Genomic DNA, 16,109 nt, shown 5'->3' with positions numbered 1-16,109 from the left:
GCTGTGTTCCTTTACTCAAAGTTTAAAATCCTTTCCCTTGGCTAAGTGGGGCAGAGAGTCTTGAAGGACAGTCCCACAAAGACTATCCACAGTAGAGAAAGAGGTACTGCCCCAAAAGGAGGTTTTGAAAAGTAGGAGAAAAAGGTGCTGGAAGGCCAAGATAAAAACGTCCACGAAAGTCATCAGAACCAAAGATAGCATAACTTTTCAAAGAGCAAAGGCAGAGAAATATTCTCCTTTAACAATATATACTCATGATGTAAAATTTGACAAATCTTTTATACTTATAAGCTCAGGTTTTGAAAAAAACGTCTGAATAGATCATTATTATATATCCCCATTGACTTGTTTTTTAATGACACAAAATAGTTTCACATTATAGTTTGACTATTTCATTTATTATTGCTATGAAAGAGGGACAGATAGCTTTTTGTAGCTTTAAACAAAAAGATTATTTAGGAATTATTGCCTCACTATATTAGTTCTTGTCAAACAATGACTAACTAGTTGTCTTGATCTTACTTCCAATATTCCTTTTATCCTATATTTGAGATATCTCCTGCCTCAATTTTCTAGCCATCATCTATTCCATCATTCCAAGAACATCCAAAATTGCCCTTCCTCTATCAAGAAGACAAATGTTCATGTTCTTGACTCAAGCTTCCAGCCAGGACACCTCCTAAAACTCACTCTACCACTGCTTATACAAAGTAAAATTTCATATTTTTATCCCAAGTGTCTGGCTGGAATCAACTTTTCCTTAATACGCAAATAACGTAAGTTAGCCTCCCATCCCATGCATTTTGAGAAATTTCCACGTATGCCTGGCAGGCCTATATATATTCTCCTGATTACCTTTGATTCTGAATTGCTGCTCCCACTGGATTCTTCATTCCTCTGCTCATTTGCTCATCACCTGTTGTGACTGCTCTTTCCATACCACTTCTGATGGCAGACATGGATCCCTTTACCAAGAGTACCACTAACATAAATATATAGCAGACACTTCCTTAAGGCATGGGATAACACAGAGAGATTACAGCACAAAATGGGAATTTTAAAAAAATTTTACTTCATTATACTTATTTCACTGCCTCACTATCCACAGCACAGATTTTTTTTTCTTTTCTTTTTTCTTTTTTTTTTCTTTTGCGGTACACGGACCTCTCACTGTTGTGGCCTCTCCCATTGCAGAACACAGGCTCCGGATGCACAGGCTCAGCGGCCATGGCTCACGGGGCCAGCCACTCCGCAGCATGTGGGATCTTCCCGGACCGGGGCACGAACCCGTGTCCCCTGCATCGGCAGGTGGACTCTCAACCACTGCGCCACCAGGGAAGCCCCAATTTTTAGTTTTTTAAGGAACCTCCATACTGTTCTCCACAATGGCTGTATCAATTTACATTCCCACCAACAGTGCAAGAGGGTTCCCCTTTCTCCACACCCTCTCCAGCATTTATTGTTTGTAGATTTTTTGATGATGGCCATTCTGACTGGTGTGAGGTGATACCTCATTGTAGTTTTGATTTGCATTTCTCTAATGATTAGTGATGTTGAGCATCCTTTCATGTGTTTGTTGGCAATCTATATATCTTCTTTGGAGAAACTTCTATTTAGGTCTTCTGCCCATTTTTGGATTGCGTTGTTTTTTTGATATTGAGCTGCATGAGCTGCTTATAAATTTTGAAAATTAATCCTTTGTCAGTTGCTTTATTTGCAAATATTTTCTCCCATTCTGAGGGTTGTCATTTCATCTTGTTTATGTTTTCATTTGCTGTGTAAAAACTTTTGAGTTGCATTAGGTCCCATTTGTTTATTTTTATTTCCATTTCTCTAGCAGGCAGGTCAAAAAGTATCTTGCTGTGATTTATGTTATAGAGTGTTCTGCCTATGTTTTCCTCTAAGAGTTTTATAGGTCTTTAATCCATTTTGAGTTTATTTTTGTGTATGGTGTTAGGGAGTGTTCTAATTTCATTTTTTATATGTAGGTGTCCAGTTTTCCCAGCACCACTTATTGAAGAGGCTGTCTTTTCTCCATTGCATATTCTTGGCTCCTTTATCAAAGATAACATGACCATATGTGTGTGGTTTATCTCTGGGCTTTCTATCCTGTTCCATTGATCTATATTTCTGTTTTTGTGCCAGTACCATACTGTCTTGATTACTGTAGCTTTGTAGTGGAGTCTGAAGTCTGGGAGCCAGATTCCTCCAGCTCCGTTTTTCTTTATTAAGATTGCTTTGGCTACTTGGGGTCTTCTATGTTTCCATACAAATTGTGAATTTTTTTGTTCTAGTTCTGTGATAAATGCCATTGATAGTTTGATAGGGATTGCAATGAATCTGTGGATTGCTTTGGGTAGTGTAGTCATTTTCACTTTGTTGATTCTTCCAATCCAAGATCATGGTATATCTCTCCATCTGTTTGTATCATCTTTAATTTCTTTCATCACTGTCTTATAGTTTTCTGCATACAGGTCTTGTGTCTCCTTAGGTAGGTTTATTCCTAGGTATTTTATACTTTTTGTTGCAGTGGTAAATGGGAGTGTTTCCTTAATTTTTCTTTCAGATTTTCCATCATGAGTGTGTAGGAATGCAAGAGATTTCTGTGCATTAATTTTGTATCCTGCCACTTTACCAAATTCATTGATTCTCTCTAGTAGTTTTCTGGTAGCATCTTTAGGATTCTCTATGTATAGTATCATGTCATCTGCGAACAGTGACAAGTTTACTTCTTCTTTTCTGATTTGGATTACATTTTTTTTCTTTTTCTTCTCTGATTGCTGTGGCTAAAACTTCCAAAACTATGTTGAGTAGTAGTGGTGAGAGTGGACAACTTTGTCTTTTTCCTGATCTTAGAGGAAATGGTTTCAGTTTTTCACCATTGAGAATGATGTTGGCTGTGTGTTTGTCATATATGGGCTTTATTATGTTGAGGTACGCCTACTTTCCTTACCTTCTCTTAAAGACAAATGCCTAAGGTCTTTGTTGATAAAATTCATTGTACATTATCAGAGAAAAATAAGAGTGCTGTTTGTGGCTTATTGTTCTTCTGACATGGAATAACTTCCTATGGAGAGAACTGTGACAGGTACAGTGTTAGCTTTACTTCAGAACTTAGTCCTTCATAAAGGCCTAGCTGCATATTTCCAAGTGCATAGGATATTTACATTTATTCAGATTTTCCTGTCAATTTATTGACACAGGTTATGATCAGGAACTTCCATTAGGAAATAAGGATTTCCGATTTGCCATTTTATATCAATTTATGTATAATTAACTAACCTTCATATTGACCTTTTTAAAAAATATAATTTCCCGCATGGTTCCATTGGTGTATGGCAGTGACTAAGCTCCTGGAATCTCACTACATGAAGTGACTAACTTGATGACTTTTCTTTGGACAGGTATAGTTAATGAATACTGTGTCTAATAATTGACAGTAACAAATTCTGATAACTCTTGTATCTGCAAATGAACTATGTATTTTTTATATATATATATATATATATATATATATAAATCATCATATCTTTTGGTGTAAACAGTAATCTGTGCTCAGATTTTGTACCAAGTTTTCAGTGTTAGTCTACGAATCAGTTGCCTTTTTGGTGGACTGAGTTCATGATGTTAAATCAATCTCCTTGTAATCAGGCTTTCTTGTTAAAGATCTTCACACTTTCCAACTATTTTGTTTCCACACAGTTTCCTTGGTTGGATAAAAGGTTGAGATATAGTTGAGAGGACTGGAAAATAGAAATCTCCAACCTTATTTCTAAACTCTGCTTGCATTAATCTGAATATAGGTATTTTAACCCATGTGAATAGCAGAGGAAATGACTATATCTTGTCAGAAGAAATTAGGACACTTTGATCTATAACCCTTTCATGCCAAGCTGATATAATATGTTTATTAATCACTGGTATGCTCTTCTACTCTCTGTGCATAGATTTCCACTATATTTTTTAAAATGCTTTAAATAGTCATTTATTTCAGCTTCTAGTATTGGGAAGCAGGAACACAGAGAAAAAATACTTTGTAAAAGTTTTAGTTATTGATTTGAAAAGATGTGTTTCTATTCTACTTCTTCCAGTACCTGTGTTTTATGAGTGACCCTGTGAGCTCTGATGCTTGTAATAAATGCAGAGAGAGTCTCTCCATCACAGTTACCTTAGTGCATGCTTGAAGCCTTTGAAGCTCAGACTTCAGCCCTGGCTGGACTGAAGCCATGGTCTGCTGCATCCTACCTGTGTTATCTGCATTCCACTATTATTAGAAATGAGAATTCTCAAGTAAGCAGGTTATTTTTTGTCTTGTTTTAAGGAGAAAAACCATCATAGGGACAACATAGACTTACATTAAAGACGTAAGCTGTGGAAGAAAATATGATCTGGGATCAGAGCACCTCCATCAAATTCTACATCAGCATTTCTCTTACCACCTCTATCTGAATCAGTTGGGGTGTTCATTAAAATGCATCTACCTGGGCCCTACCTCAGACTTTCTAAATCAAAATCTCAGAAAAGGAGTTCTAGTAAAGAACAATTTTAGCAAGCTTTCCAATGATTCAAATGCCCACTAGGGTTTGTGAATTAGCCCCTGACTTTTTATTCATTGATTAAGAAGTCAATCAGTCCTTTCAGTGCTGACTCACTTATTTGTTGATTCAACAATATTTATTGAGACACTTTTCATTACAAAGTACTGTGCTAGTTGACTTTTGAGGAATAATACAGTATAAAATACAGCATCTGCATCAAGTGTTTTACTACATAAGCTGGATGACAAGATATGCTTTCAATAGTTGTTAACAAATAAGCACAAGATATTTGGATTCAGGGTCAAAGTAGTATTCATAGTATAGCAACCAGAACAAGAACAACTCTGGTCAGATAACGCTTAGAGTTCTCTTTTACTTATTACTCTATTTGATTATTAAAACTGTTCTGTGAAGTAGGTAGAATATTATTTAACAGAAGAGGAAATTGAGTCTCAGAGCTGACAAGATTGGAGATTCAGAGTTACATTAACAATTAGCCACAGAACAGACTCCATTTCTAGATTTTCTAGCTCTAGTTCAGTGTTCTCACTGTGCCTACATTGTAACTCACATACTTTTTGTTACTTAAGCTGAGACAGTTTAGAAATAGAAGAGTTTATCAGTAATGAATACTTAGGTTGAAAATCAGGCAAAAGAAATCATTCAAAATCAAGTAAATAAAACTGCCCGTCAATGTTAATGTTATGTTCAGCTACCAAGCCATCAAGCAAGGATTTTGTTCTTTAAAAATGTGACAGAGTCCGGTGGGTGGTGAATGTGTTAGGAGAAAATATAATAATTGTGATGTGCCAACTTGGCTGGGTCACAGAAATAAATTTGCGAAGGGAGCCCCAGCATCCTTGAAGAGCTCAGTAATCATTTTTCTCTGTAGGCCAGAACTTACAGTGGGAAATGGTGTAATAAATTGGGAAACCTAAATACAATGAGGATCCCAGGGTGACTGGGGACAGATAGTGACCCTTAATTGCCAAAGTCAAGGTATCATGGTTAAAAGCACATAAATGACAGCAGAGTCAAAGTAGCAATCAGAAAAGTCTGACTTATAGAGACCTATGGCATTGACTGTTTCATCATGGTATATGGGAAAGTTACTAAATTCTTTCTTCATCTGTATAAGCAAAAACGTTCTAAGTCAACTGAACAAAAGTCTAACTTGAATCAAAAAAAAAAAAAAAGTCATGGCCCCCACTGAATTCACAGACTTGAGTCAGTTTACAGACCCAGAACCCCTTGAATGAAGGGAAGGGCAAGTCCCCTTGAGAAAGGATTCCTCTATACTGCTAAAAATTTATACTGTTAATCTTTTCCCAACCATCCCCAAAGGGACCTATGGTCTTTCCCAGGGTAACTGCACATTGGGGAGAAGGAAATAATGAGAGCTTTCAGGGACTACTGAACACTGGCTCTGAACTGACACTAATTCCAGGAAAACCAGAATGTCAGTCTGGTGACAAAATAGGAGCTTGTGGAGGTCAGGTGATCAATGGAGTTTTAGGTTAGGACCATCTCACAGTGGGCTCTGTAAGTCCCCAAACCCATTCTTTGATTATTTCTCCAGTTCAGGAATACATAATTGTAATGACATACTCAGCAGCTGTTAGAATCTCCAAATTGGTTCCCTGTCCTGTGGAGTGAGGGCTGTTATGGTGGGAAAGGTCAAGTGGAAACCACTACAACTGCCTCTACCCTGAAAAATAGTAAACCAAAAGAAATACGTCATTCCTGGAGGGACGGCAGAGATTAATGTCACCATCAAGGGCTTGAAAGATGCAGGGATAGTGATTTCTACCACTGCTCATTCAACTTGCCTATTACAAAAAACAAATGGATTTTGAAGAATGACAGTGGATTATTGTAAGCTTAAAACAGTAGTGACTACAGTTGCAACCGCTTTACCGGATGTGTTTTCATTGCTTGAGAAAGTTTACACATCCTTTGGTGCCCGGTATGCAGCTGTTAAGCTAGCAAATGCTTTTTCCTCCATCCCTATTAATAAGACCACCAAAAGCAGTTTGCTTCTACCTGGCAAGGCCAGCAATACACCTTCACTATCCTACCTCAGGGGTATATCAACTTGCCAGCCCTACGTCATAATTTAGTTTGGAGGGATCTTGATCACCTTTCCCTACCACAGGATATCATAGTTGTCCATTACATTGATGACATTATGGTGATTGGACCCAGTGAGCAAGAAGTAGCAACAACTCTAGACTTACTGGTAAGACATTTGCATATCAGAGGGTGAGAAATAAATCCAACAAAAATTCAGGGACTTTCTATCTCAGTGAAATTTTAGGGCTCCAGCAGTGTGGGGCATGTTGAAAGATCCTTTCTAAGATGAAGAATAAGTTGTTGCATTTGGCCTCTCCTACAACCAAACAAGGAACACAACACCTAGTTGGCCTCTTCAGATTTTGGAGGCAACATATTCCTGATTTGAGTGTGTTACTCTGGTCCATCTAGTGAGTAATCCTAAAAGCTGCTCATTTTGAGTGGGGCCTACAACAAGAAAAGGCTTTGCTGCAGGTCCAGGCTGCCATGCGAGTCTCTCTGCCTCTTGAGTCATATGATCCAGTAAATCTAATGGTGCTGGAAGTATCAGTGGCAGACACTTGTCGGTGGCTCTTTGGAGCTTTCAGCAGGCCTCTACTGGTGAGTCCCAGCACAGGCTCTTAGGATTTTAGAGCAAAGCCCTGCCATGCTCTGTTGGGTAACTGCTCTCCTTTAGAGAAACAGCATTAGGCCATCATGAGCTGGGTGTTATCTGCTCCATCAAACCATAAAGTTGAGCACGCACAGCAGCACTCCATCATCGAGTGGAGGTTGTATATAACCGACGAGGCCCAATCAGGCCCTGAACACACAAGTAAGTTACATGAAGAAGTGGCCCAAATGCCCATGGTCCCCACTTTTGCTACACTACCTTTTCTTTCCCAACCTGCCCCTATGGCCTCATGGGGAATTCCCTACAATCAGTTTACAGAAGAAGAGAACACTCTGGCCTGGCTTACAGATGATTCTCATGATGTACAGGCATCTTCCAAAGTGGACAGCTGCAGCACTAGAGCTCCTTTCTGGGACATCCCTGAAGGACCGTGGTGAAGGGAAATCCTCCTGGTGAGCAGAACTTCAGGCTGTGCACCTGGTTGTTCTCCTTGCTTAGAAGGAGAAGTTGTCAGATATGCAGTTATCTAGGGATTCATGGCCTATGGCCAATGGTATGTCTGGATGGTCAGGGACTTGGAAGGAACATGGCTGGAAAATTCATGACAAGGAAGTCTGGGGAAGAAGTATATGGAATGGGCAAAAGCCCAAAGATACTTCTGTCCCATATAAATGCTCACTGAAGAGTAACCTCAGCAGGGGAAGATTTTAATATTCAAGTGGATAGGATGACCTATGCTGTGAATATCAGTCAGCCTCCCTCCCCAGCCATCCCATCATCACCCAGTGGGCTCGTGAAGCCATGGTGGCAGAGATAAAGGTTTATGTATTGGCTCAGCAACATGGACTTCTGCGCCCACAGCCAACTTGGCTGCTGCCACTGCTGAGTGCCCTATTTGCCGGCCCAGAGACCAACACTGAATCCTTGAGATGGCACCATTTCAAAGGGTGGTCAGCCAGGTACCTTGTGGCAAGCTGATTACAAGCATACTCAGAGATATTGCAGGTTCAGTTCCAGACCACCACAATAAAACAAATATTGCAATAAAATGAGTCACATGAATATTTTGGTTTCCCAGTGCATCTAAAAGTTATGCTTACACTATACTGTAGGCTATTAAGTGTACAATAGCATTATATCTTTAAAAAAATGTACAAACATTACTTAAAAAATACTTTCCTGCTAAAAAATGCTAACCATCATCTGGGCCTTCAGCAAGTCAATATTTTTACTGGTGGAGGGTCTTGCCTCAGTGTTGATGGCTGCTGACGGATCAGGGTGGTGGGTGGTGAAGGCTGGGGTGGCTGGGGCGGTTTCTTAAAATCAGACAACAATGAAGTCTGCCACATCAATGGACTATTCCTATCACAAATGATTTTTCTTTACTATGTAATACTGTTTGATAGCATTTTACACACAGAGCTTCTTTTTCTTTTTTTTAACATCTTTATTGGACTATAATTGCTTTACAATGGTGTTAGTTTCTGCTTTATAACAAAGTGAATCAGCTATACATATATATATATAACCCCATATCTCCTCCCTCTTGTGTCTCCCACCCTCCCTATCCCACCCCTCTAGGTGGTCACAAAGCACCGAGCTGATCTCCCTGTGCCATGTGGCTAAATCCCACTAGCTATCTATTTTACATTTGGTAGTATATATATGTTCATGCCACTCTCTCACTTCGTCCCAGCTTACCATTCCCCCTCCCCATGTCCTCAAGTCCATTCTCTAGTAGGTCTGCGTCTTTATTCCTGTCCTGCCCCTAGGTTGTTCTTTTTTTTTTTTTTCTTTAGATTCCATATATATGTGGTAGCATACGGTATTTGTTTTTCTCTTTCTGTACATTGAACTGCTTCGATCATGGAAGAGGCAGTATCTTGTTCTTACTAGAATAGACACTTTGGATATGGATTTGTTTTCCTTACATGAAATACTTCTGTCAAAACTATCATGAGTATACTTATAGAATGCCTTGTATACCGTCACGGTATTCCACACTGTATTGCTTCTGCTTAAGGAACTCATTTCCCAATAAATGAAGTGTGGCAATAGGCCCATGTTCATAGAGTTCAGTGGTCTCGCCATGTTCTGCTCCATCCTGAAGCACCTGTATTGATAGAATGGTAGAATGTCCTTTTGAAGACTCATTTACAGTGCCAGCAATGTGGAAAAACCTCACGGGGCTGGGGTAAGGTTTCCCAGAGGGATGTATATGCTCTAAATCAGCATCCAACATGTGGTGCTGTTTCTCCCATAGCCAGGATTCACAGGTCCAGGAATCAAGGGGTTGAAACCAGAGTGTCACCACTCACCATTACCCTTAGTGGCCCATGAGCAAAATTTTTACTTCCTGTCCTCATGACCTTTTGCTCTACTGACCTTTTGCTCTACATGACCTTTTGCTTACTGGTCCTCATGTCCTTTTGCTCTATGATATCCACACCTAACAGGGTGTAGCACACAGTAGGCAGTCAATACACCTACTTAATCAATTACGATGAAGTGATGGATTTAGGTCATATCTTTCTCCATTTTCATTTCTGTTAAATTTGGAGTTTTTTATGAAGACTTACTAAGGAGCTAAGCAGAAGCAAACTAGGAGGAATGTGATGAGGTGATTGCTAAATTTTGTTTTCTTAAGCCAGCCTGGACTATCCCTCCCCAGCTGGGATGATTTCCAAATTGGTTTCTCTTGACCATGGAGCGTTGCTAATTCAATTAGTGAGGCCTATGCCCCAACATCCCTGGACGTTATTATTCCTCCATCAAGAACTTAAAATTTCTCCCAGGAAAACTTTATATAAAAAGCCCACAGTGAAAGGTATCTAAATTCATTGCTGAACTGCATAATTTGGCATATACTCAGGAAACCAAAGTAAAACGTAGAGCTCTCTGATGAAAACTTTTTTTTCACTAAGTACTTGACAAACAGATATGTGATTTATATATATGAAAGTTGGGATTAATAGTCTAATCTACAACACAGAGACTAAAAGAAATTTTGTTAAATAAAAATTGGGGAATCTTTATCTGGAGAAATCTTCCTGCATCTTCACTTTGAATTCTATCAAGATTCACCACATCTGTAATTTGCTTGGGTAAACGTAGTTAATTATGAATGATTCAATATGGGTAAAATAAGATATGACAGTGGATTATATTTCTACTTAGCCTCACAAACATATTTAAGCTTTGAATCTTGACTTTTTAATAGGATGGACAGAATATTATAAACTGAGAATTTTAAAAAGTCCTAAACACTGATTCTCTGAAAAGCGAGGCAAGTTTTCCCCAAAAGCACATTGAGCGAAGTCTAGAAGCATTTGGGTTGTCACACCCTGCTGGGGAAAGGATGTCATTACCATCGAGTGAATAGAGGCCAGGGTGCTGGTAAACACCAACGTACATTACCCTGGACAGCCCCTGCTACAAAGCTTTACCCATCCCAAAATGTTAATAGTGCCAAGACCAAGAAACCTTGACAAAGTGCGATTCCTGAGAGGCAAAGCACCTTTTTTCTTTTCTAAAAATGTTTTTCTCTCAAGGGCTACCAAGAAGTATGGATTGTCTACTTAAATGCTTGAATCTTAATTTTTTATTTTCCAGAGGAGCCACCCAAAGAAGAATTAAAGTTCCCTCATGCTTTACACCTGCAAGAAATGTATGCCTTGGCACAACTGTTGTGATTAAATTTTAACACCTGTTCTCTAGAAATTAGAACGGCCTCATTTCTAGAGAACAACAGGAGAGTGAACACTATCGAATTCTACTCATGACCATGGAAAACTGGCAATCTTAAGGAGAAAAGATGCTGCAGAATAGAAAGGAAGAATCTAAGCTGCATAAGGCCTGTTCTCTACTAGTCCCAGTGCCTGGGTAGTGCCCGGCACACATAGACATTCATTAAAAATACATTGGCTGACCCTCACGGCTCCCATCTTTTTTTCCTTCAAGCCTCAGAGACCCTGCATTATACAGGATGGTTCAGAGATTGTCAAAGTAGTTTAGGCTTCTCACAGACCATATTAGGAGCATGAGGAGTAGGAAACTGGACTTTGCTCTCTGCATAAGTAATCTGAGACTTTATGAAAGGTAAGCCGTGATCCAGCCAGCTGTTCTAAACCTATTCTTCCTCCTAGAGTTGTATATCCTCCACTACTGAGTGTAAAATTATTTTAATTTTTGAAACAATTTAATTGTTTTAATGAATTATATTAAGGGTTAACCATTCCTGGACCTTGCAAATCTATAACGTATAAAATGGGTTTTCCGGGGCCAAATTTCGTATGGGAGTTTCCGGGTCCAGGAACCAAGCCATGTCTTGAGAGTAGAAGCAAGAGTTTGACGAAACATCTCTGATGATGTTTTGATCTGAGGATGAGGACTTCTCTTTGACGTTTTTCAGAATCACTTGCCTTAATTAGAGTCCTGGCCACAACTCCCCTGCCACCTGCTCTTGACAATGGGTAGTGAATGCCAGGAGATACTGGCATATGTTTTGCTTTCCTCTCAGAGCACTCATTGTACTGTGCTGGTTTCTGTTGTGTTTGAGAAATACTTGGACTCCGGACAGAGCAGGCACATTCCATTCTTTGGGGACACTTTAAGCCTTCCTTTGTTCCACAAGAAACTGGCTCATTAGAGATACGTAACCTGCTCTCTAAAATTTTTCATCACACATTGCAAAATTGTCTGGGACCAAAAAATCTGAAGAGTACCTTTGCAGTTCTAGAAAATATAACTCTAGGAAAGCATATGTTATTACAAAACAAGCATCTGACATCTTCAGAACCAATGAGGTTGGGAAGTCACCCTAACCAAACTCAGTTTCCCATCTGTATTTTCCTGCTAACCATGCTCATTTATGCCTAATATTCTATTAAAGGAGTACGGTGCCTAAACTTTTTTTTTTTTTTTTTTTTTTTTGCAGTATGCAGGTCTCTCACTGTTGTGGCCTCTCCCGTTGCGGAGCGCAGGTTCCGGACGCGCAGGCTCAGCGGCCATGGCTCACGGGCCCAGCCGCTCCGCAGCATGTGGGATCTTCCCGGACCAGGGCACGAACCCGTGTCCCTGCATCGGCAGGTGGACTCTCAACCACGGCGCCACCAGGGAAGCCCCATTTATATATGTAAAGACGTTGGAAAGATTTACCATCGAGTAGAGTTGCATTTGGGGAAAACACTATTTGACTTGATGACAGTTATAAATCATCTCCTCATATTTCCAAAAGAGGGTATATAAAATACATAAGACAGGACATTTAAAATAAAGCCTGCGTGCAGCAACAAAGACCCAACACAGCCAAAAATAAATAAATAAATAAACAAATTTATTTTAAAAAATAATAATAACTGTCAAAAGAAAAAGCCAGGGCTTCCCTGGTGGCGCAGTGGTTGAGAGTTCGCCTGCCGATGCAGGGGACACGGGTTCGTGCCCCGGTCCAGGAGGATCCCACATGCCGCGGAGCGGCTGGGCCCGTGAGCCATGGCCGCTGAGCCTGCGCGTCCGGAGCCTGTGCTCCGCAACGGGAGAGGCCACAACAGTGAGAGGCCCGAGTACCGCAAAAAAAAAAAAAAAAAAGAAAAAGCCAGAAACCATTAAGATGAAAAATGTGGAACCAGTGACCATATGAATAGCCAATACTATAGGTAAGTTATATTTTTAAGGGTTTTACATGTATTCACTCACATAATCCTTACCACAGCACTATTAAGTGGATACTTTAGTTATCCCCAGTTTACTGATGAACAAACTGCAGCATTGAAAGATTAATAATTTGCCTGAGATTATAGACCTAGTAAGTGGTAGAACTAGTATTTGATTTCAGTCTTGCTTAGAATCTGAGTGCTAAACTAGGATACTGTACTGCCTTCCAAATTTGGTGACACCACTTTTCTGAGCTTCAAGACAGGCAAAGCAAAAATAATAAATACTTTTCCCAAGTGCTAAATTTTGAGAAAATCATTAGATAGATTGTAATGTGAGTAACATTATATAACATGACAAAACATATCTTTCATTGCTCTTTTGCACAAGGTCCAAATGTGTTCTTCAAAATAATATTTCTCACATCAATCCTTAATAAAAGGGATTTAGACAACCAATGAAAATAGCTAACAGTTGAAACCCATAGTACTTCCTAGTGTATAGCACTGATAATTGTGATTTGTGTCGTTGATCTCTGTTTTATTTACATTAGTAACAGTTGTAATTAACTTGTTTATGTATTTACTTATGTGTGTATCACTGGCCTCCTCTTCTAGAGCGACAGCAAGGATCTGTTTGTCTTATTCAACCGTTTACCTTCAGAACTTAGCATAGAGTCTGGCATGGCAAGTGCACAGAATTATTTGTTGAGTAAATCCATGAATGAATGAATCCTCCAAAGGCAAAGAGTTCTGCCCAAGAACGTAGGCTCAAGATACTCAAAGTATAAATTATGACTATAATTTTAAACTATAAATTATAATTAATTTATACATCAGGACTTTGAAAAATCATTTTTTGTTAAGCAGTCACTGGAGTTGACTTGACTGGAGTGAAAAGGGCAGGGTGTTGGCTTTTTCACTTGTTTTTTTGTTGTTGTTGTTCTTCTTTCAAGCTCTGATGTCAGGGCTGGTCCCTGGAGTTGTGTTCTGCAAGATCCACCCAAATCCCATCCACAAAGACAGCCGAAGACTTGCTGCAGGCAGCAAAGTCAGTGACAGAAAGGAAAGTCTGCTCCCACACTATGGCCTTGCCTCCTCCAAAGCTCCGCGGCTTCCAATCAACAATCTTGAGGCCAGGCTTAAAGACAAAACACTTCACGTTGCATGGAGTGTTTTTTCTTGGAAGTCACAGCATCCAAGTGCTGCATCTGGCTTCCCACCACCAGATCTGCTCTTGGAAATGATTTTCTCTGAATAAAACTGCAACTGAAATACTAATTATGTCATAATTTTTAAAATTTGATCCTGTTCTAATCTTTGGTTTCACGGGTTTGGGGCTATTCCCAACCTTATCATTTACATTCTCATAACACTGAATTCTTTGTATTATTCCCCTATACAGCATCCCACACCACACATTGGGCCTTTGCTTTTGATCTTTCTTTGGCCTGGAATGCCCTTACCCCAGCCCTTATCTCTTTTCAAGTTTGACCACAGGTGTCACCACCTATAGGGGCCTTCCTGAAATTTCCAGATCCTGCTATGCACCCTTCCTCTGTGCTTTCTTTGGTTTTAGCATTACCATATTATATTTCACGGTCTCTAGGTATCTATCTCCTCCATCAGACTACAAACAATTCCTTGAGAGCAGGAACCATGTCTTACTCATTTCTTGTCCACAGTTCCTGGCATAACATCTAGCAGGGAGAGAAATCTCAGTAAATATTGATTGAAATGAATTGTGTTGCCAATAAGCCATGATGCTATCACTCTGTCTGACCTTTTCCTGCATTCAAAACTCCTGGAAATGCCAGCAACATTTTAAATGACTGCATTTTAGCACTACTGAGAATGTAATCTTTTGTTATTTTTCTTTCTTTTCAGGAACCTCTTTCCGAAGCTATAAAAGACAAAGGGAAGAGCCATGTCCATGATTGCAGATTTCTATGGTGGCAAGTCCATTCTCATTACTGGGGCCACAGGCTTCCTGGGCAAAGTGTTGATGGAGAAGCTATTTCGCACCAGCCCAGACCTGAGAGTCATTTACATCCTTGTGAGGCCCAAGGCTGGCCAGACCCTGCAGCAGAGGGTTTTCCAGATCCTAAATAGTAAGGTATGCCTTATGGGAAGAGCCTTAGGGCATGGTGACTCACTACAATGTTCCCTTATAGCCCCAAACTGCAGGTGGGGACCAGGATATCTGGGCAGGTAGAGGAAAGGAGACAAAACAAGATAACAAGGAACAGCTCATGGAAATCTGTGGTGTTTTCCCATAAGAGAGGAAAGAGTGCTTAGACCCTGTCCAGAAGAGGTGAGCGGGTAATCTATATTCTGCAAATTACTGGGTAAGAGTCAAAACACTAAAGCTCGCAGAGTGGACTCGCCAGGCTTGAAATCTATCATGAGGTCATCCAAATTCTTCCCTAATTTTCATTTAAATTTAAGGTAGCTTTCCTCCAAATTTTTAGATAGTATATTGCATATTATATCATATCATATTATAAACAGATGTGATTACTAAGTAGCCATGCAGTAATACTTTCAGTTGTCTAAAAGCCACAAGTTGTATACTTTATCTATGATAACTTGATATTTCTATTATCCCATTATATTTCTATTATCCTGTAAGTTCTTCTAAGGGAAAATGAAACATATGTGTGAATGAGCATTTGGGTATCAAACTTTCTCACTCCCCTCCCCCCAAAATATGAATGTCATCTCATGTCTTAATTTATAAATTTGAAGGCTTTCATCTCAAACATATTATCAATTTTTTGTCACTTTATACCTCTTACCCTCCAGCTTGCAATGTTTAGAATAATAACAACAATGACCTTCTAGGATTGCCATGGGAATTAATTTAAATGTACGTGTCTTGTTCATAGACTCCTTTGGAAAGTACAAGGTTACTTAGGGTTGGCAAAAAGAAGATTTAAATAAGAAATTGTTTTTACAAAGTCTCCTTTCCAGTGTTTAGGCATGCTAACATCTAATGGAGTGGTGTATCTGATAGCACAGCACATTATAGACACCCCGTAAGCTTGATGATTACATTTTATCTTCTGGCACAGGCATGAGATTTTGGTATAAACCATCATCAGGAGAATCACAAAAGCCTCTCCTGTATCTCATAGCTTAACTCAGCAGTGGGACAAATAATAATAGCTGACACTTACTGGGTACTTAGTACATGGCAGACACTATTCAAATGAGCCTTACCTCGTTGATTTT

General features: G+C 39.5%; 1 protein-coding gene and 1 pseudogene across 4 annotated transcripts in view; both read left to right on the top strand.

The window, feature by feature from the left end:
• FAR2 (fatty acyl-CoA reductase 2) overlaps positions 1 to 16,109 on the top strand; it is a 137,895-nt gene that overhangs the window by 71,377 nt on the left and 50,409 nt on the right. For all 4 annotated transcript variants that reach the window (XM_060305740.1, XM_060305741.1, XM_030830465.3 and 1 more), the window contains exon 2: positions 14,763 to 14,991. In XM_060305740.1, the coding sequence (XP_060161723.1) occupies positions 14,803 to 14,991 (189 nt within the window). In that variant the 5' untranslated portion in view covers positions 14,763 to 14,802. The remainder of the gene's footprint in view (positions 1 to 14,762; positions 14,992 to 16,109) is intronic.
• Positions 5,889 to 9,687, top strand: LOC115839135 (uncharacterized; annotated as a pseudogene).

Source organism: Globicephala melas, chromosome 10 (genome assembly GCF_963455315.2).
Source record: "Globicephala melas chromosome 10, mGloMel1.2, whole genome shotgun sequence".
Taxonomy (NCBI): domain Eukaryota; kingdom Metazoa; phylum Chordata; class Mammalia; order Artiodactyla; family Delphinidae; genus Globicephala; species Globicephala melas.
The sequence above is the reverse complement of the archived record's forward strand: the minus strand, read 5'-3'. Positions and strand labels throughout refer to the sequence as shown.